Raw genomic sequence first — 27,383 nt, 5'->3', positions numbered from 1 at the left:
TTTGTATATTTCCTATATGTTCATGATTATGTAACTTATGTATATCGTTGTTTATGCAAGTCAAACGACTCTGCGTTGAATTTACTTTGTATATTCCCTACATGTTCATGATTATGTAACTTATGTATTTTGATTTGCAGAAAATAAAGTATCTATCAAACAAACAACCCTTATCATGAGGCCCTTCAACCTATCCCTTTAATTTTTCTTCCAAACTTGCCAAACATCGTTATTAACATCGCAACATACAAAGATGACGCAGGTCCTCAACTCCATTTTCTATTTTAAAAAAAAAAAAAAAAAAAAAAAAAAATGAATAGATGCAGTCACCGTGTTTACCCTCCATACTGCCCCAAGAAAATCAAACAAAACATAATCAATTTTGAATTTATGGGAAGATTATGATGAAGGGCAATTTATTGAACGCAACTATCTGACACAACTGTGTTGCTAACAAGTATTACTTGTAGCAGACGTAGTACACTGTACCGGTATTTATGAAAGATTAGTGAGTCTAAATATCCCACGTGTTATTGCTGAACAGTTTGTATTCGAACATCGATCATGCTCTGCCCCCGGCCGCGACCCCGCCCATTCCACCCTGTTTGATAAACAAAAGCAAAAGAGCTAGACTCTTGAGTACAATAAGTACATGAACATGCGATGTACTCGGAAATCGAGAATGGGGTGTTCCACCATACACCTGTTACTGACAGTACCCAATAAAGAGCTATGTATGTGTACACACAATTCAGCATTAAATGAGGAGTCATGTGAAAAAAAAAAGTGATCTTACAACATCAACCAAACGCATCATAATTGGCATTGACAGTCCTCTCAAAATAGTTTGATAATTAATTAGGATCTTCTGCCGATAGTATCATAGTATCGATGTATCTATCGTGGGTTCGCTGTGTTACACGTCGGGGTGGTGGGATTCGGCGATCGCTACCGACCGGTGTCCACTTGTCTGTCGCCACCCTTCCAGCCAGGACGTCCAGCAGGTGCTCCGCTCGCCGGTTATCCTCCACATTTTGGTATACCAGAAATCCGTGCCTTTTCTCCTTCATACTACCGACCAGACTCAGCTCTACAATGGCGTCTGATCTTCAGCGAGTTTTTGTTGTCGGTGTTGGTATGACCAAGGTGAAAACTTATCTTTGCATGTAGGCCTAGACGTAGTTCTAGACTAGATTGGTTTTAGATGCGAGCAGCAAAATGGTGTAGACACTAACGTTAGTCCAACCTGTTCAAATATGTGTTGGTAAAATGTTTTTACTCTAACCCACGTCCACCTCAAGGCCTAAAGGCTAAACAATGATGATGGATAGGGAGGGCGAGGGGTTCTGTGTAACGTTAGACAATAGCTACAAACGTACAACATAATTTGCAGGAGTTCCTTAAATAAGTGATACCTTACCCTGGATTCCACCCTAGCGAGAGTAATACCGTCGCACTTAGTCCATAGAGTTCGTACCGGTATCGCGTAACGCGGTATAAACTCTATCATAGAGTAACAGATTTGTATTTCTAACAAGAATGGAAGAAAAGGTCACACTAACACTAATGTTAGATCTAACAGCAACGCGAATGGCGAGAACATGATCCACAATTTCTGTAAAAATTTAATTGTTATTTGTATTGTTTAGACCATTGGAAATGCAGACATTGATTTCTTACTTTTTGGATCAAAAGACAGCCGTACCGGCCATCGGCCATCTAACCAGTACCAGTAAATCTACCCTACCAGTAATTTAAATCTAGTTCTAGTCATTGTTGTGATGTTGTAATATGATTTGATGATGATGAGGCAATCATAAACATTATCATAGCAAGACTTCTATACAATACAATGCTGTTGTTTATACAAAACTTCTACCCTATCTGATAGCCATTTTGCAGATCTGCAGTGGAAAACTCCCATCAGATCATAATTTTGAGACATCTTAAAGGACAAGTCCACCTTCATATACATTGTACATCTTGGATTGAGTGAATGCATCAATATTAGTAGAACACATCAGTGAAAGTTTGCGGAAAATTGAGCAATCTGTTCAAAAGTAATGCATTTTACCTGCACAGTCGCTCCTGGATGAGAAGACTACTACAACCCAAGTATAGTGACATGCTTACAACAATATAAGTAGGAAATATAGAAGTCTAAAGAGAATTATACAATTTTTTTTTCCAAAAAAGCGCACATTTCCTTGACTTGAAACTGAAGTACATTGTATGTTAAGGGTATATCATTCAACCTGCTTTCTTTAGGAGGCAAGTCAAGCGTTCTGTTATTATGCGAAAAAAGTGAAAATATGTCAAATTTTCTTTATATTTTCTTTATGTTGTACAGTTGTACACATGTGATATCACAAGCTGTTAGTAGTCTTCTCATCCAGCAGTGACTGAGCAGAAACTTCAAAAAAACTTTTGAATGGATTGTCTGATTTTCCTCAAACTCTCACTGATGTGTTCTACTAATATTGCTGCATTTACTCAATCCACATGTCTATGAAGGTGGACTTGTCCTTTAAATATGCTAGGTAAATCTAATAGGTCTCTAATTTACTTGAAGTATGTACATTGTCACAACGAACCGTTTATTTTATGATGGCTATATAGACTACCTAGCATTCAAGAGTGTTGCTGATCCATGTGCTAAAATCCAGGGTGAATATTGTATTGTAACAGTTCTTCAAGCCAGGTAAGGCAGACGGGGACTACTACGAGCTTGCCACACAGGCTGGGAATGCAGCGCTGAAAGATGCTGGGCTCTCCTTTGGTGCAGTGGAACAAGCCGTGTGTGGCTACGTGTATGGAGACACCACCTCTGGCCAGAGGGCAATCTACGAGCTGGGTATGACTGGTATACCCATCTACAATGTGAGTGATTCAGCTCCTTCAATTGTGCTCATATATAGTACTTTTCCATGAGTGGCCATTTCAAAACTGATGTGCTTTCTGCCCTTTGTACATTATAGTAAAGAGTTTACTGAGCACTAGGTTTCTCTGTTGGTCATCTTTGTGTGAATGGTATGTACTGAGCTCTTCACATGTGGCTAATTTGTTTACAATTACTACAAGACATTGTGTCGATGTGGGGCAATTTGTCAATTAGTTGCAATTAAAAACAACTTGACGGAAGAATTTCATAAATTTTAATACTACATGACAATTATTCATGCTAAGGTGAGAAAATCCAAAATCTTATGCTTTAGTCCCTTTGATTCAGGTCGCACTAAATGTCGCATTTGCTGGATGTGTGATCATTAAAAAATCTGTGAAAATCATTGTTCAAATAGACACTGAGTATTGTGATGACAGTATTATGGCGATTGTGTGAAAAAGATATTTATAACAAAACATATCAGGGCAAGTCCAAGATAAGGTCCCCTCAGAAGGCAAAATTTCATCTTTGCTCAATATTGACATGTTTGGTATCATTTTGAAGCTTATGAGTTGAAGTTTTGATTTCCATGGAGGAAAATATGATATTACGTAAGTTTATGCAAATTTCAAGGGCTTCATTTGCATAAATGTGAAACACAGCGTTACGTATGGGACATTTATAAAAATTCATATTAATTCAAAGGAAAGCAAATTATATTTGATTAATATGTGGACATAAGAAGTTCATCAAATAGTTTAACTTGGTATAAAAATTTAGGGATTATGCAAATGATTATGCAAATTAGCTCGTGTCCTATCATGAGATGTCCCATACGTAACAAATTGAGGTCTTTTTTTTAGGTTTTTTCTAAAATTGCTAAGGATATTTTAATGCCCTTTTGGAAAGTTCTAATTTATTGTTTAGAGAAATTAAATACCAAAGAAAAAAGAAAAAACAGTAAAAGAAATATATTCTATTAGGCATTGAAATAATGTTACGTATGGGACAAATGCGTTACGTATGGGACATCCTCATACATATTGCATGTGAATGCATGTAGCTAGCTGGGAAGGGCTCTCAGTACACAAATGGTAAATCATCCTGAAGAAAGCATCCCAATATTGTATCTACTTTATGAATTTTAGACACTTGAAACAATGCATGCACTTGACTGAACAATTTTCAGAAAGGGGGAGGGGAAAATGGCAAAATACAAAATGAAATATCAGCATTAAAGGGATGGTATAGTTTTTGTAGAAATGGGGATTCAGTTTTCAACATTTAATGAGATGATTGGAAACCAATTATATGAATTACTAAAGAGCATACAATCCTAAGACTGGAGGAATTCAAAGTTTATGTGACGGAGATCCAATTTGAAATGATTGTGATATATACAAAAAAAAATATATAAAGTAAAATGATTCCTTTTTATTGCAAGTGATACACAAATTGCCCTTATTCAGTTTCAATAGTACACACAACAAAATTCATGGGTATACATACTGAGGTGTGACTCAAATCAATGACCTGACTGCTAGACAGACATCATATATCTACTTGATCGCTGGGGTTCCACGCAGCTGGTATTGCTTATTTATTAAAATTATTATTTCTTGTGTCAAGTCATTTTTTATTGAAACTAAATGGCAAACTGCCCTTCATCAATGGAAGTAAACACTTTAAACTATTCAATTTTTCAGTAGTAACTATCCTGATAAAAATAGGGCATACATACTCAGGTTGGTCATAAAAAAAATATAGAATATGATTAAATATGATTATGATGGTAAATATATGGGGAATATTGTTCCCTTGTCAATCTGGAACAGCATTTGAGTAATTTCAACTGATTCTACCTCAATGATTATGCAAAAACTTGTTTATGGGTATTTTGTAAAATTATTTTGCAAAATACCCATATAAACTTGGTTCTCCACACACTAAACGAATGGGGGACAAAGGGCATGCATACTCAGGTTGGTCATGAAAATATGAAAATATGATTGAATATGATTATGATGGTGAATATTTGGGGAATAATGTTTCCTTGACAATCTGGATCAGTATTTGAGTAGTTTCAACTGATTTTACTACAATAATTATGCAAAATACCCATAAACATGGTTCTTCACACACTAAATGAATGGGGGACAAACTGTCCCATACGTAACTGTCCCATACGTAACACGTCATGTCTGTCTTTAATTAGAACCTGTAATTAGAACTTTTTGCCTAATGACATGAAACTTAGCTGTGATAATCTTGAGTGTTGTGACTTTCATCATAGTGAGTTACAAGTTGTAGAATGAAATACTTTCAGAGAGTTTTGAGGTTGAAAAAAATGTTCAAAAAAACAAAAGTTTTCTGGTCCCATACGTAACGGCACATATTTTATCTTCTAGAATATAATTGTCAAGGTCATTTTTCTCAATTTTTTACATGTTTATACTTCTCCTAGATATCAATCACCATGATGAAGTTCAATATGATCAAAGGCCATTAACACTATTTTTCAGGTCATAAAAGTCTCTGAATGTCCCATACGTAACGCGCGCATTATCTTGGACTTGCCCATCAGATATTTATCCTCTAAGTGGCATGACTTATGACTGAGGCCTAGAATGAAAGTATGCAATGAAATTCTGGGAATAGATTCATTATCATTGTATAGACCGCTACTACACTTGCAGTCAGTCAGAACATACAATTTTGCAGATTATTGTGAGTAGCATCTACATCTTAACCCATTGAGAGCGAGTCCCGAGTATACTCGCGCAGGTGTCTAGGGAAAATACGTGTTCACTGTTGTAGCAAAATCAGTCCATCTTCAACGGGTTAAATTTTTGTAAATTCGGAAGGCTAAATAGAGAAAAGCTATGTTCTTCATCATTCAAAAGAAATCTCACTGTCATAACATTGGTATAAAAAAGAATGTCAGAGTTACCGACTTACCAGTATGTTCATAATGTTCAAAAGATCTACTTCAACAGGTTGTTATGGGGGGAAAAAAAATCAATCATAAATCAATTGATATTCAACTATTTATTCCCAAACTAAATTTGATGTAACTTAGGATTTCACTGAAACTTCAAGAAAAAGCATTGAGATTTTGAAGGCTTATGATACAAATGAAAACCAGATAGTTGCAACTTAGTTATATGTGGCAGTGCCTTAACTCTTTGATGCAGACAAAATAGATGAAATAAAGAGCTACATTGTATGTATATTAGGTTGCCCCTTTCTATTGTCATAGGTGAATAATGCCTGTGCTACTGGATCTACAGCGCTCTTCCTAGCCAAGCAGCTGATAGAAGGTGGAAGAGCCAACTGTGTGCTTGCCCTTGGGTTTGAAAAGATGCAGCGAGGATCTCTCTCATCCACTGTAAGCATGTTTACTTCTTCCTCTACTGTAAAACCACAAATTTTGGCGTGCATGAAACTTGTTCAAATTTCGTGAGGAGCCAAGATTTGGAAAAGTAAAATGCATGCAAAATCTCTTGTCTACACAATGTATTAAATGCCAGCAGCAATTCTCATAAACTTTCATGCAGTGAAAAAGACCATTGGCTCCAATTATTCCCCAAAGTTTGGTGCTGCGAATGTTTGTGGTTTTTACAGTAATTATCATGTGTTTTTATGTTGTATTGCAAATTTAAATGCCATGTTCTTGTGTGTGTGTGTTTTTTTTTTGTAGCAGTTTAGTCAATTAGTTTTTATTTTCATTGATGGAATGGTTTTGTTTTACTGCTTATCTTCAAATATAATCCTCTCCCATCAAAGTGTGTTATTGCAGAACCATTATTTGGTATCTTTATATAATTATTTTATGCAGTTGATATATTGACTACAAAGCATTTTCAACATTGTGTAATTTGGCATATGAATATATGAGACAATTGAAATGATATGTATTGTGTATATTTCAAACTTCAGCGCATCAGTGATGTTCTACTGGATTTACAAGCATTGTTGTACTGTACTTCCTGTGCATACAATATAAGTAATGTGTTTTGCTGATGACGGCTCTCTGGATGATTGATATGACAGGCATGCTTGCAATGGGATTCTCATTATTAATATTTCCTTCATGTGTGTAAGTGCCTTGCATGAATGCCTCCCAATTTAACATTGTTACCATCAGAAATCAAAGGCATAATGCACCATGATAAGTGAACTACCTGTAAATGAAGTTCATGAAGAATTGTGGAATGATAATTATTCAAAAGTGAAAAAAAAAAAATTTCTCCTGCAAATTGTCTCCTTCTTTAACAGTGAAATCATAAAATAACAGTTGTGAAGAATTTCTTTTTTTGGAGCTACTACCTGTAGGGGTAACCAGCCAATGTAAATGAATACTGTAAATGCGTACATCCAATACTGGCCCCAAGAAATCTGTAAATATACAACAGGTGGATTTTTAAAACAAGTTTTTGTCTGCCTGATTTTGTCATTTGTTGCTGAAACTCTCTTCCCAATCACATACCACATACACCCGCGTACTCGCGCAGACATGCACACATACGTATACACATCATGACATGCACACAAAAGTACCCCTCCAGATGTAGATTGTTAAAGTTTACAAGTTTTTTATCATGTATTCATATCAGCAGATCATGCAGTCTTGTTCTGGGTCAACCTCCACTCCTCTTACATCGCACCATTGTTTGTGTGTTGATACCATATATTTCTTTCTTTCTTTCTTTTGGCGAGGGGAGGGGGAGGGTTTTTTAAAGCGTGGTTTAACCCGTTGAGGACGAGTCCCAAGTTTACTTGGGCAAGTGTCTATGGGAAATGCGTGTTGTAGCAAAATCAAACCGTCCTCAACAGGTTAAGAGTATGATTATTTCATCATTTCTTGTGAACAGTACACGGATCGCTCCAACCCCATGGAGAAATTTATTGAAGTGATGTCGGAGACCCACGAGATCACAGCGTCCCCATTGACAGCCCAGATGTTTGGGAATGCAGGGAGGGAGCACATGGAGAAATATGGTATGAACATACTCTCCCCAACATGATGCAACATATATTCCCTGTCTTGTTCTCTATCAGTCTCGCTCTCTCCCCCTGTGTCTCTGCATGTGTGTTTTTCTGTTCTTCTCACTCCTCTGTCTGTTGGCGATAGAGTGACGAAAAAAAAGAAGATGATTGATACACATTTTTCCTAAGCTTGTAAGCTAAATTGTGATTTGGGTTTGTAAGCATTAGATAAACTATGAAATAGGATGCTGAATAGAGGACTTTATTGGCAAGGTTTGTAAAAGAAAAACACAAAATATGTTATGTGCAATAAAAAAAAAATAATAGTACATTGAAAGTACCTGGAACAATGGGGATATTTGGTTGGGTCAATGTAACTTTACACCTCTTCCCCTCTCTTTTCCTATCATCTCTTCTGCAAACTGCAGGAATTTTATTTCTAATTTCTTCTAAAATGGAACAGAACTCAAACAAAAAATGTGATTTAGTTTGGCTATTAAAGGATTTTATTTCTAATATCTCCTAAAATGAAACAGAACTAAAAAGAAATGTGATTTAGGTATTAAGGGATTTTATTTCTAATTTCTTCCAAAATGAAACAACTCAAAAAAAAAAAAAAAGATTTAGTTTGGCTTAAAGTGTCAAAAGGGGCTTATCCATGCTTCCTATAATGCACTTTGCTCACGAAACCATTGCTCTTCCTGTATGGGATGTCATCATGTCAAAAGGTGAATGATTAGCCCATTAGTTTGACTAGAACCCAATTGCAACTGGCTTGATTTATAACATTTTGAAAAAAAAAAGTAATGGAGGAAATGTGATGTTGAGAACATAAGATGTGATCAGACCCAGACCATGAGGACACACTGTTACAATAATAAGTTTAACACCTCGCAGTCAACAGACCAACATGTTCCTTTTTTTACCATTGGTCTTTACCTGTCATTACAGTGATTGCATGGCGTACCAGTAAAATGTATTTATCAAGGTGTCAGTTTAGCACTTAGATGTGCACAAAGAGTCATGGCTGTTTGGCATGACTGTGTCCAAATGTCCTGGTATATTGTGCTTTTATCTTTGCCTCCGTACCAGTGCATTAATTCAAATCCTCTTGCCCAGACTTTTTAATCAACCTCTCGTTTCTCTTTGTTTGTCTGTTTGTTTAATAGTTTGTTGTAAACTTGTATTTGCCAAATGTGTTAACCAATACATATTGCACAGATGAAACTCATCACACTTTATTTTATACATATCATATACCACTGAAGGTTCAAACTAGTGCCAGCTTGGCATTGAATAGCAGGCTTGCAAAGCTGTAGATTTACATATGACAAGTCTTTTTAGCACTTCAGGCATTTAATCCGCTCTGCTGCTTTTCATCCCGGAGTGAATACATAATACGTTTGTGTAAAATTAAAACAGTCAAAGTGCAAAACAGAGTGTGGGGTGTTAATGGGCCATGACATCTTCGTTATGTTTCTACATGACACAACATTGTATATTGGCAGGCAAACTTAATAAACTGTACACAAGTGAGAAAAAAGTACCCGTAATTGTTTTATGCAATTCTTTAGCGTCTATCATGCTGTGTTGACTTTATTACCTACATGCTTGTACTTGAAAGGTCAAGTATCACGTGCCTGCGTATCTTGTGCACTCTAAGTGGTCAAAGTGCATGTACAGATGGATAAGGTGTACTGAAATATATGCCGTATCAAAGATATCCAAGATAACTACGTGTTTACAATCCAGTGGATGGGTTTCAAAGATTGTTATTGTGTGGTGATCATCACCAAGTAGTATACAAAGTATACATGTAAATTTGAAACATAGGCTGTTGTTATGCTTTGTTTTTAAACCTCTTTCATTTGTTACTCTTACTAAATTAAATGCTGACCATAGATTGCAGCTAGAAGATTTATGCTTCCACTCCTCAACCTTGAATATCACTGCTAGATAAGAGTGGTAAAACAATCCATACAATAGCTTTCAAAATAGAACCAAGTCTGGGCATTGTGGATGAAAACAGACAACAGACATAAGTTGCCTGACCTCAATCAAAGGCCAACATAGACACACCACATTTAATGTACATAGGATCTGCCTAGTTTTGTTGATTAGGAATAAGTACCAGTTGACACAAGCTAGTATTCTGAAATACACATGCCTGTGATTCTAATCTTTTTTTTTCTCTCTTTTTTTTTTTAAATTACTGCATGTCTCCATCTAAGACATTCTTGTCTGTAAACAATTCTATCATGTGGAAGATTCCGACATGAACACATAAAATGTGAACGTCTTGTCATTTTATTTCTCGTGTTCTAAACGAACATTTCGGTTGCATCCTCATTCACTGTCCCTCTGATGCATGATACGTTTTCTAGTTACTTTTGATTATGTTCTTACAAGGCATGTGATACTGTAAAAGTGGAAATTTTTGCGGTGTTGTAATTTTCGCGCATTTCGCGCAACCAAAAACTAGCGCGAAAATAAAAGGAAGCAAATATTTTTGCTTGCCATATGTTCCTGTGCGTGATTTCTTGATTCTGCGGAATTAAAAACACGTGAAAGTCTTCTTACTGGGCCAAGTGTGAAAAATTAGTCACGCGAAAATATTCACTTTTACAGTATGTGATCCAGACACTAATCCTTAGAACCATGTTTTAGTAGCAGGAATTCGAGTGTCTGGTCAGTTTGTATCAGATTCACAACCTTATTTCTTTTATGGCCAAACTATAAAGATTCAGATTTCCATGAATATATTCAAATATTTCATGATAGAGCCACCAAAGAGCTTATAGTCTTGGATACAAGGTGTATGTTATTCTGTCCTAGTTCCAAGTTGATATGCAATCTTCCTTCCCCAGTATAGAGATATTCAGAGACATATAACTTTTTTGTTTAGAAAAAACACGGAAATCCCTACAACCTGTCTTTGACTTGTGTGAACATTTTTCTTGATTTCTTGATTTCTTTATCTCATTGAATAGGAACCAAGCCAGAGCACTTTGCCAAGATTGCGTACAAGAATCATAAGCACTCAACCAACAACCCGTAAGTTGATTCTGCTCTTCAAAACAGCCATGACCATATACAATATGTGCATCAGAGAGCCCTAACCAATTTAAAGTGTGCTTGTTTGATTCAGCCTAAAGAAAAAGATAAAAAACAACAATGTTCGTCTGGTATTTAGAAAACTGACAAAAAGTCTCAATCTTCCCATCATAGTTATTCATCATATTGACAAATGAAAACTGATGGGAAAGGAGAATTATGGGAGGAAATTGTATTGTCTGTCCTTCTGTATACATCCAGTGAGCAGACCAGATGTTGACTGACGAGTGAAGTTATAGTGTTTCACGTACAATTTGGGGTAATAAATTCTGTGGAATGGTGGTATTAATTCGTTTTTGCTGTATATTAAAACTAGAGGCTGACTAATTTTCTGACAACAAATTTGCTATGCCAGACAATGTTGCACAATATATTACCTAATATCACACAATATTACCTCAGAATTGAATTAAATTGAATTGAATTAAAGTGGTATTTGCTATATTGCTTCTTTGTCCAACAAAATGTCTACAAGATCATATGGATTTTGCTGTAATATTACATTTCACAATGCTAGTCCAGATGGAATTGCATTATGCAACAAAGCATGCTTTAAGACGGAACTATGACAACCGGATAGCTGGGAAAGCTTACCTTGTCTTTTTTGTTATGTTGTGATCACTTACTAAAGTTACGCAACCAAAGTTTCAGGAAATGGGTTTTATATTTGACACATACCAAACGAGTTTAAGCTTATACATATTGCCAAGTGATGATGCATGTTTAACTACTGTATGTGTACTGTTTGCTGACAGTCTCAACATCGCAAGGCCAATATTGTAATAATGTCGCTTGTCTCTCTTTTTCTTCTATAATCTCAGGAACTCCCAATTCCAGAAAGAGTACAGCATGGATGAAATCCTGAATTCTCCCCAAATCTATGATCCTTTGACCAAGCTCCAGTGTTGGTAAATCCTGTGAACATGAAATATTCAGCAGTGTGGTACTTTTCACCAATTCCGCACTCTACTTAACTAGCATGATATGAACAAGCAAATATTTTTGCAATATAAACTGTGTTGAAATACACTTTCCCATGGATTAGTAGGTATTATAAAGCACTTATAGGTCACTGTAATTGGCTCAACATGAAATAAATCATGCAAAAGTTTCCTCTTTTATAGTAGAAATGGAGGACATGAATTTGATTTTTTGAACCCACCACTACAATTTCAACATTTAAGGACTATTCATGTATGTGTCATTCAAGCAAACTTCTGCCACTTATTCTGTGCAGAGCCATTACAAATTGTCATCAGTTTGCGTAAATGTAGGTTTTGAAGCCTCCCATGTAATTCATTTTGAGACTTGTAGGGCATGTGTTTACAGTCTGTCAAAGGAAAAGGGAAGGGGGGGGGGAGGATAAGATTTGAGGATAAACAGAAAGTGTCCTTGAATATTTGTTGTCAGTGTAGAGTAAAATGGAACATTTTGGCATACAGTCTAGCATACAGTGTACAGTGTAATTCAAGAATATGATTGAACTTGTGTGAAACAAAGGTGATTTTTAAAAATATTTATCTATTGCCAGTACTTTGGTGATCGCTGCGATGTAAATGTACTTGTGTACTGTAAAACATGATATATTCGCGGCACGAATTTTTTGCGAATTGAAGCTGACGGCCTTTTATGCGGCATGAAATTTTTGCGAGCTGCTACTGGCATTCGATGTATATAGTGTAGACAAGAACTTTCGTGTGCATTTTAATTTCGCAAATCTTGGCGCTCTCGAAATTCACGAAATTAAAATGCACGCTAACATTCCTTGTTTTACAGTATTCATTCTGTTGTTTGATTTAAAAGCTGCATGTTCAGTTTACAAATATGTTTTAATGAATGCTTACCATTTCTTTCCCTTTCAATGCACAACTGGTCATCTTACCACCATGACTGCTCACCATTAGCCCCACATCTGATGGGTCAGCAGCAGCCATCCTGTGCAACGAAGACTTTGTCATCCGGCACGGTTTGCAGAGCAGGGCAGTGGAGATCGTCGGCATGTCGATGATGACCGACAAGCCCAACACCTTTGATGAGAAGAGCTCCATGAAGCTGGTACATGCAGCTTGATTATTGAAATTCCTCTAACTTTTCGACCATACTTTATTTCCATGTAGCAAAAAGGTCATTCATAATGCAAAGTATACATTTGACAAATGTACCAATTTGTAAGTAGTACAAGTATAAAACAAAATATAATATGTACGAATGAAAACAATAAAACCTGCCTTAGCGGCCACCTGTCTATAGCGGCCACTGAAAAATCCCCCCGAGAGAAAAGCCCTGTTAACGCTAACTAGGCCGGGGGGGGCCTCCGAGGCCCCCCCCCTCGACGTTCCGCGCGATGTATCGCAATTGCAAAAAGCTATCGCCGCGATGTTTCGTGACTTTTTTCTTTGGAGTCTCCCGCATCTTTTGACACCAAATTTGCGACGCCCGGGTGCGTGGTTCTGAAGTTACGCATAAATATGTACATGCATGTCAGACCAAAAATTGCTCAAAAACGTGAATTCGTGTACAATTTGAATGCTAACTGTGCTTACAGGCAAATTTCATAAAAGCATGATTATTTTGGTGTTTTATTGATTAGAATCAATGAATAACATATTTTCTTGTTCGGAGCGATGTCGCGGACAAATTTCATCGAAAAAACAATGGAAAACATAAAGTCGAAAAAACAAAGAAATACATAAGAAATTCAAAAACAATAAAATACTTAAGAATTTTTTTCTGATATCACAATCTTTTTTTATTACATTTGCTAAGGACACTAAAAAGAATATTTACACAAAAAAACGTGCCTGTTTTGAGCTTTATTTTGTGATTTATATCAGATTGTCTGATTTCATGCATCATTATGCATAAATTAGCATAATTTAGCATAAATGATAATTTTTTGAAAAATTAACTTCGAGGTATTTTAGATTACATCATAGGCAATGTGTGTGCCAATTTTCGTCGCGATCGCGCGGTCGACGGCCGAGATCTGGAGGGGGGGCCTGGGAGGCCCCCCCCCCGGCTCTATCAACTACCTAAATAGCCCGGCCTAGTTAGGGTTAAAGACCCTGTGTATAGCGGCCACCTGTCGAACACGGCCAGCTGCCACAAATTTTGTTTCCTGCAGTAGATTTTAACCTGTCTATAGCGGCCACAGAGCTGATAATTCAGCGTGTTTTTCTGCTTCTTTGCGTAGTAGCCGTGCCAGTCATTCATGGGCAACGTTCAGTGATTGCAACCGCTGCATTCATTGCTCATTCAGTATAAAGCTTTCTTTATGACTGTACACATGCTACTGTGCAACAATAATTATTTCAAGAACACTGGCATTGTTCAATACGTGAAACACACATGTGCATACGTACACACATATATGTACATGTAAGTGTCCCGTACTTATAGATGTATACAACGCTGATACATGTACATGTAGGCAATGCACACAAAGTTGGATAACCTGTCTATAACGGCCACCTGTCTATAACAGCCACTTTTTTCGTCTCCCTTGGGTGGCTGCTATAGACAGGGTTGACTATATGAAAGACACCAGCTGAAGTAATACAAATGTAGCTGTGCTCTATTTTTTGATTCATCAAGACTTTCTTCTCCACTCCCTCCCCCCCCCCCCCCCCCATCAATCCCTTACCTGCAATGTTTTTGTACAAATTAATGCAGATCATCATGAGACTGAACTTCAGTGTAGAGTTACTAACGCCCATCAATGAGTATATAGATTGATTAAATATATTTGAGAGCTACTGACTTAGATTATTAAATCATTACACTTTCATGTATGGGGGTTTGCTTGTGTAGGTGACAATCCTTGAGAAATATTTGAATTAAAGCCTTTTATGTGTTCAGTTACAAAAAAAACCCATGCCAGCCGGGACTTGATTTTTTTTTTCTAAACAATGTGAAAATTGTGTATTTATTCATTCATTTATTCAAGCATATGGCACAATTTGCCTGGTTGATTCCATTTGCTGTCTATAGCTAGTCACCTGGGGCGAACCACTAGGGGTGATGATAGTATATACATCGTATGGTGTGGTTTAGCTTACACAAATGTGAAAAATTTGTAACTCCTTCATAGTTTAACCCATTGAGGATGGACTGATTTTGCTACAACATGCATTTCCCATGTAGATGCCTGCCCAAGTATACTTGGAACTCATCCTCAATGGGTTAACCTGTTGAAGACTAGTCCCCAAGTATACCCATGCAGGTGTCTATCATGGGAAATGCATGCTAAAGCTAAATCAGCCTGTCCTCAGTGGGTAAAGTACTGTAGGTCTACCCCTTTTCCTGTGTTTTCCAAGTCCCTCAAAGCAAGTCAAAATAATATGACCCCCAAAAGAGAGCAAAAAGGAAACAACTCCTAGATATTTACTTTTGCGTATTGCAGGTTGGCTACGACATGACCAAGAGGGCTGCTGACGCCCTCTTTGGCAAGACTGGTGTCAAGGTTGAGAACGTGGATGTTGTGGAACTCCATGACTGCTTTGCTGCCAATGAGCTTATCACCTACGAAGCCCTGGGACTTTGTTCTCCCGGTGAGTACTGTTTGGATTTCTGGATGAGGTGACCCATTAGTTGTTATGGAACAAGTGGATGCTATTCAGATTAAATTAATTGCATTGGGCAGTCTTTCTGTATGAATGCATGTAACTGTTTCCTTCGTTATTCTGAAATTCACAAAGACTCTACGTAGAACCCACCAGTTTCCCATAGGCAGTGGGATCAGAAATGCATTTGCCATTTTATATGTGTTTTGTTTGCTTTTAATTGTTGTTCATGTGTCTGTGTGATAGACACCCCAAACCAATCTGTTTATGTGTTTTTGATATTTTCCTAATCCCATGTTTAGATATTGTATCTATTTGCTGGTATTTCATTCACTTGTTTGTTTATTTCTTTTATTGGGGCAGAGACTTAAGTCATGATTTACGTCACATCTTAATGCAGCACTGAGGAAATATCAAGAAAATTTGTATGTATTCATGGACAATCAATGGAGTTTCTGTAATATATGCTGTGATGGGCTTACGCCTGACAGGCACAGCATACTTTATTGACAAACTTTCAATTTTTCTTTTCATTTCAGGTGAGGCAGGCAACTTCATTGACAGGGGAGATAACACTTACGGAGGAAAGTTTGTTGTGAATCCCAGTGGAGGTCTAATCTCTAAAGGCCATCCACTAGGAGCTACAGGTGGGACTAAGACTTTATCAGTTAATTCTCAAGGGAGGTCTATGGCATTCAGAGATACATTATACTATACTTCCTGTATGACTAACTCATTGAGGACGGTTTGATTTTGCTACAACACACATTTCCCATAGACAATTGCCTGAGTATACTCGGGACTTGTCCTCACTGGGTCAATCAATGCAGTAAATACATATACCCCAAGAGAGCTGCTTGTTTGATATGGATGGATTGTTTTTGACATAATGATTCCACAAAGTTCTTGAGCTCAGTTTTCACCCTTACTCTGCCCTCTCACACCTGTATTGCAGACCTTCCCAAACATTCTGAATTTGAAGGAAAGACTCTGAAGTTTCACTTTTCCCAGTTCTTGTTTCAATAAGAGTTTCCTGTTTTTCATGAAAATTTTACTACACACTGATATTTTTTCTTTCCCACTCTTGAGCCAAATCATCCCTATTTTTCAGTCAAAAAGGTTGGGAGGTCTGATACGTTCATTTTCTGGTATTGATGCCCCCTGAACCCTCACCTAAAGCTGTTTAACACCCATTTCCTCCTCCTTTAAACACCCAAGGTTTTCAGTGTGGAACACAGTGTTCCTTTCCCACTCTCTCACCTCTTCATTCCCATACCATTCCTCTTTCTCTCTCTCTTTTGCACCCCCTCGCTCTCTTCTTCTTCTCGTGCCCACTTTCTTGCCCCCCCGTTTTTTGCTCCACAGCTCTCAAAATCTATTCTCCAACCTAGCAAACTTAACCCTCCCCCTTGCACTATGCTCCACACCTCTAGCACCTAGCATACCTCTTTTCACACACCTCAACTTTCACTCTTTCCTGACACTCTCCCTCTTCCCTCATGACTTCCCCTAATCTCAAACAATTTGTCTCCTCCCTTCTCACACCCTCATTCTACCCCTTCATGCTTTCTCACTTACCTTCACACTCCTCTCCCAGAGTGTGTTCAATCACAGATTTCACTATTGATCTATGGTTAATAATCAACCTCTATCGTTGGTTTACACACTTTGTTCTTGATTAGATTAAGCACTTGTAGGGTCCACACAGCCAACAAGAACTTTTGGGGTTTGCTGCAACATAAAATTTGATGTGCTATTTTCATCCTTTTGTGTATTAACAAGTCTAATGATGTACAGCTGCCGAACATCCTGTCATGTAAAAGTATGAGGAACAATAAATAATTTCAACACCTGACATTGATAATACTCAGTTATATTTTACAAATTATGTATAAAAGTGATGCACCATTTCAGGCTAGTCCAAAAGGCAATGCCCAGTTTTGATACGAAGTGCCTATTCCATGGCATCTTTAGGGTACGGAGGGATTATCTCCTCAGTTATCGAGGGACTTCATGTAGCTTCCTAAAGATCAAAGGTCATTCCCAATTGTTTGCTAAGACAAGGTTTTGGATATTGAGCCACTCAATGAAGCTCAAGTTAAGTTCATGTAGTAGCACCTGCTGTAACCGATACTAGCTGTAGACTGTGATTCACCACATGTGAGTTTGAATTTGCTGAGGTGAGAAGTAACCAAAATTTTTGTGTGCTTGCCAGTGCGCTATGTCTTGTTTTGTTTTTCTTTTATCTAATGTCAATTTCTGCTGCATGTTGCCTTACATCATGACTATGTGCCATGGTAATTTTTATCACAAAGATTATCGTTTGAAGTCTTCATAAACTCATCGTAGTCAAGATTCTCATGACTGTTATCAGAGGAGGATTGCTCCTTTTTTACTCTTTCAGTGCAGTTATCAAGTAAATGCTTCAGATAAAATTTTGTTTTCTTGAGGTTCAAGCCACAAACTTGCCTTTAATTACTTGCCTTGATAAAGAATGTTTGTGGCAATTACCCTATTGTGATGAGAAATATTGGCTGGACACTCATAGCAATGTGTGTGTGATATGAGAGCCAAATCTACCAGGTCATTGACAACAACAACAACTACAACAAAATGATTGCAAAAGGTGTGAAGAATCCAAGCTCTTCTCTCAACCATAAAATCATGTGTGCATAGGAGCTTCTTTTGTTGTTGTTGTTGTTATTGTTGCCCTTTACTCGTCTCTTTTCTTCTCAACTTACATCCGTTCTTCAACAAGGAAGTTTGGTAACGTTAAATCTATGGAAACTTTTGTGTGGTGATGAGAGTAAATTGAAATTCTTACACCTGTTTTGTACTTTTTATGAATCTTTTTTTAAAACGGTCTGAACCAATTTATAGTCATTACTGTGGGTAGCTGTTGCTAGTTAGGAAAAGGACATGTTTTCTGGCAGCTGAAGAACTTCTTTTGTTCTTATAGTAAAATCTTAATGCAATGCACTGCACGCTTTCCTAGTCTGAAGATTCCTGCAGTGTATGTGCATTAGAGATTGCATTGTGACCCTGTGCCAGTGTACCTTGGTCTCACCCTCCACCATCTACAGCAGATTCTTGTTTAACCCGTTGAGGACGGTTTGATTTTGCTACAACACGCATTTCCCATAGACACCTGCCCGAGTATACTCGGGACTCGTCCTCAACGGGTCAAGGACTTTGTTGGTATAGCTTTCATTGATGGGATCCATGCATGCAGCATGATATGTTCCATTGATTCTGAATACCAGCTATTCAGCAGTTCTGCCATTCAGTCTTTTGCATTTTTGAATGTTTCTCACAACACTGTGCTTAACATTATTGTCTATTATTGTTTCACCATGCTTTCATCTGCCTTTTCATGTCTGTGTCTGCACCTTCCAGGCTTGGCCCAGTGTGCAGAGCTGTGTTGGCAGGTTCGTGGTGAGGCAGGCAAGCGACAGGTCCCCGGAGCCAAGCTAGCCCTTCAGCATAACATTGGTCTTGGTGGAGCTGTGGTCTGTGCACTGTACAGGATGGGCTTCCCACAGCGCAATCAGCCTAGGTACAGTCTATATTATTTAAAGCCCCCCTTAGAAAAGACAAAGACAAGAAAACAAAAAGCCATTACAATATTACAAATCTGCATTTATTGATGATATAATGAATAAATGTCAAGAAACTGTTAAATTGTGACCCGCCACAACAAAAGGATCCGAAAGTGGCTTACGGCTGAGCCGAGAAAATCAAGCTTGAAGTCAGATCTTCAAAATTGGTCAAAACCAAGAAATTTCAGTTTTTTGGCATAATGTTGCAGTCTCATAATCATCTATCATCTGCCAAATTTCAAAGCTAAATGATCACAGGAAAGGTAAGAAATTAGCATTTTTCTGGTCCATGATTTTCCAACTTTCAACAGAACAGAAACGTGTCCAAAGATTTATCCCCGCAACTGGGTACTTTTATGAGTCATGTTATATATCAAATTAAAGCAGAAGGTTGAGGGAAAAATGTCATGTCATTTTCAGAAAATCGACCTCCCTTGACTTTCGGATCCTTTTGTTGTAGCTGGTCACAATTGTTCCTTATGGGAAGTGGACATGTTTTGTATGAAACATGACAAATTACTCTATCTTGGAGGCAATGTTTTAAAGAATTAAATGTGGTTCAGTGGGTGCATTTCTTAAGGAGTTGCCAATTTTCTGACTATGTCAAAAGTGTCAATCAGTACTTGAGCTTTCAAGGGTCTGCGTTCACAATCTGTGAGATCTGAATGGAATTCCAATACATGTTGCTATGATGCAGGTACAACCTCCAGGCTAACCTGACAGCTGCCGAAGAGTTCAAGAGTGAAGCAGTCTTCAGGGAGATTGAGAATGCCCTCAAAGACGTGAGTTCTAATGTCGTGGAAGTGAAAAGTCATATCAAGCTTTTTGCATGCAGCTGGGCTGAACCTGAAGTGGGGAATGAAGAATATCTATTTATGTGTACATTACTTTTCTTGAATCTGTTACATATGTATTACATAACCAGTATAAAATAACTTTGCTATCATTTCATATCACATAGATTCAAGTCTTGAATGGAGGATTACCTGGAGTCTCAAAGATACAAAATTTCATGATGATGAAAAATGAAAGGGCATATCAATACTTTTGATGAGGAAATCCTATTATTTTATGTTTTATATTGTTTACAAGTAATCCTACAACACACTGTAGCATGAATTCAGTAGAATTTACATTCCTCTAGTACCAGATGCAATAAGCTGAATGACTATAGGTATTGTTGCATGTACAGTGTAGTAATCAGCTTTGACAAGGCATGGTACCCTGGTAGTTAACTAGTATTTATTTTCATCCAAGTGTTCAGTGTGTCTATTGAATCACATCAATTAGAATGTCTTGTTATTTTATTGTACTCTCTAGATATACTTAAATAGCCCAGAATGTACAAACCTGCACACTAATAAAAGGGAAAATTCCTGCATAGTGACTTTAAAGTAAGAAAAAAAAATGGAGAAATACTTACCATTGGTAAATGTGTATTACTTTGAAGCAGAATAATAATATGCTCCTCATGATTCTCAAGAGTGTTTCTGTGAGTAAAACAAAGACCAAGAAGTCATTACATTTTTCAAATTCCTTTTGGCAGTCTTGGGTTTCAGTACACAGCGATTCATGAGTGCAGTATAGTAGCATTTTCTTTCAAAGGAATAACTCACCAAACTGTGTACTAGTATATATAAAACACTTTCACAAGCACTTTGTCAGGGCTAAACACTAGTATGTTTCTCTGGTGGCCCGTTTGGGGCTACCAAAATCTTTAAATTTGAAATTTTGGTGGCCTGACAAAGAAATGTATTGGCCCAAAATTAAAGGAAACATAAGAATCCATTTTGAATCTTAGTTGCCTGATCAGTCCACCAAAAGATAACCCTTTTTAAAATTTGGTGGCCTGATATAAATTTTTAGTGGCCTAGGGCCACAGCTAATAATGAACCCTGACTTTCAATTATGACAACAGTGCAAATTAGCATGTATGCATTGGTATTGTCTGAGGGAAACAGAAATGATACTCTCACACTAGGCGCAGTCAGACTGGCAAAAGATCGAGAAGTTCAAGATCGTGATCTTTAAAATCTTGGAAGTTTTGCCAGTGTGACTGCAAACTTCCCACGAAACTTCCCACCCCAACTACAGATATTTCCCCCGATGCCACCCCTGCCAAACTTCTCGATCTTTTGCCAGTGTGACCAGATGACAAAAGCAAAAGATTGCGAAGACTTCGCAATCTTAAACTTCTCGATCTTTTGCCAGTCTGCCACGCCTATTGATGAAAATATAAAGCTGCAGGAGGGTTAGTAAAATACAAATGCATGTGAAGTATACTTCCATAATGCTTCAAATGTATGAGTGACTTTTCATTGCCACCCACTGCTATTGAAGGTGAGAGCTATTACAAGACTATTGCAAATGGTGTGCCTGTCATCAAACTCATATGAAAATAAACAAATAAACACAACAATAACAACAAAACTTGGATACTAGTACCTGTTGTATAGATAGATAGATAGATAGATAGATAGATAGATAGATAGATACATGTAGATAAATAGATAGGCAGATAGATAGATAGATAGATAGATATATAGATAGATATAGATATAAATAGATAGATATATAGAGGTAGATTGGTTGATAGATAGATAGATAGATAGAGAGATAGGTTGATTGGGTCAAAAGAGAGAGAAATATATGCATCTCTTAAAGATATGATGTGTTCTGTTTCTCTGACAGCAAGGACCAGAGATGGTGAAGAAGATCAAGGCTGTGTATGGCTTCAAGGTGTCTGGAGGACCAGGGGGAAAGTCTTGTACCTGGGTTGTGGACGTCAAGAATGGCAAAGGCAGCGTGGAGAAAAATTCTTCAAGTATGTCCCCCATAATTTTTTTCATGTACCCATGACATGATGCTTGTCTAATGAATGTGCTATGGCAAATTTTTTCCTGAATCCTGTGCACTTACAAACGTGGGGATATGTCATCTTAGAGAACCTTTCACCTAACCAAGAAGTTCACATCATGTGATACAAGTGTTCCTAAGACCTTTTTCTCGGGGCTGAAGCAGTTACAGGAGGGAGAAACATTTCTCAAATGTTTCATACAGAATCTTTCACATGCACAAGATTAATGGTCTGTAATCAAACTTTCAACTTTTTTTCAGTCTTCCATTATCAATTTGGAGAAGACTTCCTCAATTACACCTCACACAATTTGTAAAGGGCCCAGTATGACATGAGATTACAGTGTGACTTTTTTTTCAGTGTCCATTGCTAGTATAATATAATCTAAATTTGGATTTTGCCTTACATATCTATCTCCTCCTACTTGAGGAGCCCTTTTTAACATCTGTTCTCTTCTCAGCTCATGATAGAGCTGAACTTTGTTAAGATATTTTCTTTATCACGATAATTTTCATTAATGCGGATACCACGTCTTTACTGATAAGGCAATAAGGGAGTGATGCGCGAGTCAACTACCATAGGTCTGCTGCTCGGTGTGACTTCATCTATACCGGCAGTGTTTGTATTCAAACAAATGGATTGCTGAATTATGTAGTATTGTGAAAATACAGGAATGGTTTTTGAATTTTAGGTTTACTGTTGACTCTTGGTATGCTCTTTGGGAAGATTTTGTTTTTGTTTGGTTTTTGTAAATCGCGATATTTTTCATATTAATGGGGTAAAACAATGAAATACAAGGAAATTTTGATTCTCACGATGAAGCAAAAGATACTTTATTTATATTGACCGATTCGGGTTCGTTGAGGGCAGCAGACATTTCATGGCACTGGGCGCAGCCATAGTGGGTGTCTTAGCTGACCCCCCTGCTCTCCCCCACCCCAGGCAACATGTTTATCACGCACTTGTAACAAAGGATCGCGCACTAAGCAAGCATTCGCGCACTCAGTACGAGACGCCCATTGGCTAAAGCAGTTTTCATTCTGCGCGCTAGGGAGAGGGGTGGGGAGTGGGAAGGGGGGGTCGGCTAAGACACCCACTATGGCTGCGCCCATGCCAAAAATACACATAGCGCGTCACAGAATCGGTCAATAAGATTTTGTTGTATCAGTGTTCTGAGATCCTGCTTTATATCAGGGCTTATCCTGGATCATAACATTTCTTTTTTTTTATGTGGGGGGGGGGGGGGAGTGGATGGGGTTATTCATTAATTGTTTTGCAACAAAAGAGGTGTTGTGTTTGTATTTTCTCGCACACTTCAATATACCCTTCTCTCCTCCCCCCCCCCAAAAAAAAAAATAAATAAATAAATAAATAAATAAAATGAAAAAAAAAACCAGTGAAAATCTTCTAAATGAATGTGCCCTACCCACTTCCTCCTTCCCCCTGCCTCCCCACAAACAAACAAACAAGCAAACAAACAAACAAACACACAAATTTTACTGTGTATAAGAAAAGAAAAGTTCTTTTACTGTGTAGGATAATCATATACATGCATTCATCTGTGGATGAAGCTCTCCTTTTATTCTGTTTTCTTTTTCTTATCACTTACCTCATATCATCAACAGAGAAGGCCGACTGCACATTTACCATGAAGGATGCTGACCTGGTTGACTTAATGATGGGGAAACTGAACCCTCAGAATGTGAGTGGTGAAATTTGGCCAAGTTTTGATACCACAGTGTTATCTTTTCATTTTTTTGTTGTTGTCTTGTCTTGTTTTGTTTTTACATAATTTTGTAGAGATAATACATTAGAAATGTGTGCCAAGTTGAAAGGTTTGAAGTTCAATAGGAGATTTAGGCTTCTACCAACCTGTAGTGATTTGCTGGCTAGCTTTCGTCCACTCCTGTGGACTTCTTCAGGCAAAGTGATGGAACTGTTCCTCTGACACTGCCTGCTTGTTTCTTGATCATTGGACCAAAGATTGGCGATCTTAAAGCTGTATCAAGAATCCCTATTTAGTGTGGGTTTGATTCTGTTTATCCAGATGGACTCTTTCACTTTTCTTAGCCAAAAGTTTCTTTCAAATGCTAATATTGTTGCATCACTCCATCCAATATTATGTCCTGTGTTAAGGGCGTGTTCAGCTAAGGCTGAATGAGAGGGATTGTTTAAACTAAGGGCTCTTTTGTGCTCCTTTAGTTGATCTTGCAGAGTTTGCCAGTTTCGCCAGATTTGAAGTTAATTGTTGTTAGCTAGAGAGACTATGGCATCGACTTGGAGGATTGTAGTCAGGGTTTAAACCATAATGGCTTTAGCCCATCAAAGTCTGATAAATGGCTTTTAATCTGACCTCTGATTCTACTCAGACCTCTGTTTTAGTTGTATTGTGAGAGTGTGAAATACAGGGTGCGAGACAAGGGAAAATAATTAATCTGTATTTAGCTCAGTATGAATTCTGTTCACTGATAATTTGTTAGTACATTGTAGATTAATGTTGCAAAAGTGTTTTCATCAAATCTTTGTGAATCATATGTTGTGTAAGATGATAACTGTTTTCCTTCTCTCTCCATCTCCTTTCCCTATTCCCATGGATCTCTGTTTGAACCCTCAGGCCTTCTTCTCTGGCAAGTTGAAGATCACAGGCAACATGGGCCTTGCCATGAAGTTGCAGCAACTGAAGCCACCCACACCCAAGGCAAAGTTATAAAGAGTGGCAGCAACGCACCTCCCTGCCACATGACCATTCCAAGACGTCCCACTTCAAATGTCTTTTCTCTTGAAACACTAACTTTTTCCTAATATGAAATGAAGAGAATACTTAAAAAAAAAAATTTGATAAGAAAAACAGTATTGGAAGGAAAGGAATCTCTTTTTTTTTTCTTCTTGTTTGCAAGGGAATTTCCAAACTGGATTGCTCAAGGAAAAAGCAACATGTGCAACTGTAAGTTGTGATCAACAAAAATACAAATGCAATACCAGTATGTATATTGAGACAATGTAAAAGAATAACATTCTCCATGTATTCACTCCATTGAAACTGCAAAGGAGCTGGTAATAGTACAGAACATTATCCACTGATGTGAGGGGAGTTGAGTTGGATTGTTGTGCAATCTGCCAAGGAAGCTTCAACTCCTAGTTGTACAATATCTATTTCAAGTCCACTCGAATGACTTGATGGACTTCTGAGCGATGGTAACTTGCACACAAACATAGTTTGTCCTCAAATTGTATGCAATTGTGACTAAAGTGTATGTTAAATGTGAGTTTGTATGATACAGTCAGACCATTATGTTATGTTACTCCCGCACGCAGTGCGCACGGGGCTGCTTCGTGCGGTTTCGCACGGGTGCGTGCGGCTCCGTGCCATTTCGTACGGCCTCGTGCGGGTGCGTGCGCTTCTGTACGCCCCCGTGCGACCCCGTGCGACCTCGTGCGCCTTCGTGCGCCCTCGTGCGCCTCCGTGCGGCTGCGTGCCAGTCAGTGCGCCTCCGTGCAGCTGCGTGCCACCGTCGAGTGCGTGGCACGGTACCGTGCGAGGTGTTGGCACGGTACCGTGCGTGGTGTTGGCACGCTACCGTGCGAATCCGTGCGAATCCAGCATCCTGCTAGTCCCGATGCGGGACTCTTTTCTTTTTTCTCATTCTCTCATACGCCATCATTGGCGGTAGCGCGAGGTCTTCTCGATCGCGACAGTCCTCGCATCGCGCGAGTCCACTAAGGCCCCCCCCCCCCCAAAAAAAAAAAAAAAAGAGAGAGAGAGAGAGAGAGAGAGAGAGAGAGAAAAGTTGTATTGGCGTAACATGAGATTTTCAAATAGGGTCGGGCGGGCTGATTTTTTTTTTACGTGCATTTTACGTGTACAACTCGTGCTCAGTAAACAGTCACAACTGCCGCACCGAATGTGCTGCGTTCCTCTATTCTACAAATCATTTATGGGGCCGATTTTACTGGAATTATACCCCTTCACAGAATTAAAAGATGTTGAAATCCCTATCCTGAATGTTATCACTTCATATTTTACTATTTTGAATGAGATAAGATAGGTGCAAATTGACCTCATGTGTACGATCTTTTCATCGCACACGGCGATCTCTATACAGTCCCACATATAGAGATGCGCGTAAGTTCTCCACAGAAGAACCTATGGCGAAACGCTGCACAATACTAGTACATTGCAGTCTGAATGCAAAGTATACACTGTATAAATCTTGATAGAACTAGCAGCACCCGTGGAAAACCACGGGTCTTAGGGGTTTTATTATTTGTTCCCCTCATAATAAGGATTATATACGATTTTGGACATTTCTATTGATGAAATAAAAGAAAAGTTTTCTCATCCTTTCGTTGGTAAAGTGTGCTCTCTTCTACCCATGACCACCACCCCCACACACACATTTCCACCCCCCCCCCCCCGAACAAAATACAAAAACAAATATTCAGAGAAAAATAACCAAAACGACAAAAGCAAAACGGTATAGCTGAGCTGAGCAGGACCTCATATATAGACCCCTAGTGTTTTTGTTGCTATTGTACTGAGAGAAATAAAATATATTCGTCTTCATTTGCTCTCTTCTTTTTGTTTTTATCACCAAACCTTGGTTTAATAGATCATAGAACACCCCCCTTTTTTCCCCACGTCCGCACATGTCTTATGAATATGTATGTCTACATATTCTAACCCGTTTATCTCCTTCACCCTGTACATTATCATTACTGTAATTATTATTATTATTGTTACGATTTATATTATTATTATTGTTGTTATTATTATCATTATTGTTATTATTATTATTATTGTTATTATTATTATTATTATTATTATTATTATTATAATAGCAGCACCCGTGGAAATCCTCGGGTCTGAGTGGTTTTATTCTTTTTTCTCATGATACAATTTTGTACATTTTTATTGAAGAAATTGAAAAAGGAAAGTTTTCTCATTTCGTTAATTGTGACGCGCTGTCCTCTAAATGACCACCCTTCCCAAAAATTTAATATTACATTTGTAGTACGTGCCCTGCGATCCAGTCCATTGGTTGGGATCGTTCCCGCCATCATTATCATAGTTATCATTATTATTATTATTGTTCTTGTTATTGCTATTGTTATTTTGTGGGAGGGGAGATCATAGTCATTCGGTTTTATCATTTTATATTATTCATTGACATGGGGATGAATCAAGGGAATTAAGGAAAAAAGTTTATCGGTCAAGGATAGTGAATATCTTTTTTTCCGTCATGTCAAGGTTACTCTACGACTGATATACATTTCAAATAGCTTCATTATCATTGCAAATTCATTTTAAACATCAAAACAATCCTGTACCTGTTTGTGTCTCTTCCGCCCACCCTTAAGTTATAGATCATAGCATCCCC

At 37.9% G+C, this 27,383-nt stretch overlaps 1 protein-coding gene across 1 annotated transcript; it reads left to right on the top strand.

Moving 5' to 3' along the window:
- Window positions 1-961: 961 nt before the first annotated feature.
- On the top strand, window positions 962-24,793 carry LOC139710880 (sterol carrier protein 2-like). The gene is made up of 14 exons (XM_071622804.1): window positions 962-1,146; window positions 2,689-2,880; window positions 6,144-6,272; window positions 7,759-7,885; window positions 10,864-10,927; window positions 11,809-11,895; window positions 12,892-13,042; window positions 15,390-15,537; window positions 16,089-16,196; window positions 18,946-19,105; window positions 19,846-19,930; window positions 21,840-21,972; window positions 23,631-23,707; window positions 24,620-24,793. The coding sequence occupies exons 1-14, from the start codon at window positions 1,096-1,098 to the stop codon at window positions 24,713-24,715; spliced, it is 1,608 nt and encodes a 535-aa protein (XP_071478905.1). The 5' UTR covers window positions 962-1,095; the 3' UTR covers window positions 24,716-24,793.
- The last annotated feature ends 2,590 nt before the right edge of the window (window positions 24,794-27,383 follow it).

Source organism: Diadema antillarum, unplaced genomic scaffold (genome assembly GCF_040938485.1).
Source record: "Diadema antillarum isolate AM-2024a unplaced genomic scaffold, OU_Dant_1.0 seq00001584_RagTag, whole genome shotgun sequence".
In the NCBI taxonomy this organism is placed as follows: Eukaryota; Metazoa; Echinodermata; class Echinoidea; order Diadematoida; family Diadematidae; genus Diadema; species Diadema antillarum.
Note: the sequence above shows the minus strand (reverse complement) of the source record. Positions and strands in the feature narration are given on the sequence as shown.

Bases quoted from the DNA above. Each gene is read 5' to 3' on its own strand.
- LOC139710880 (XM_071622804.1), top strand. From the start codon at position 1,096: ATGGCGTCTGATCTTCAGCGAGTTTTTGTTGTCGGTGTTGGTATGACC. The intron at 19,106-19,845 runs GTACAGTCTATA...GCTATGATGCAG, and splicing joins CCACAGCGCAATCAGCCTAG to GTACAACCTCCAGGCTAACC. The intron at 21,973-23,630 runs GTATGTCCCCCA...TATCATCAACAG, and splicing joins CGTGGAGAAAAATTCTTCAA to AGAAGGCCGACTGCACATTT.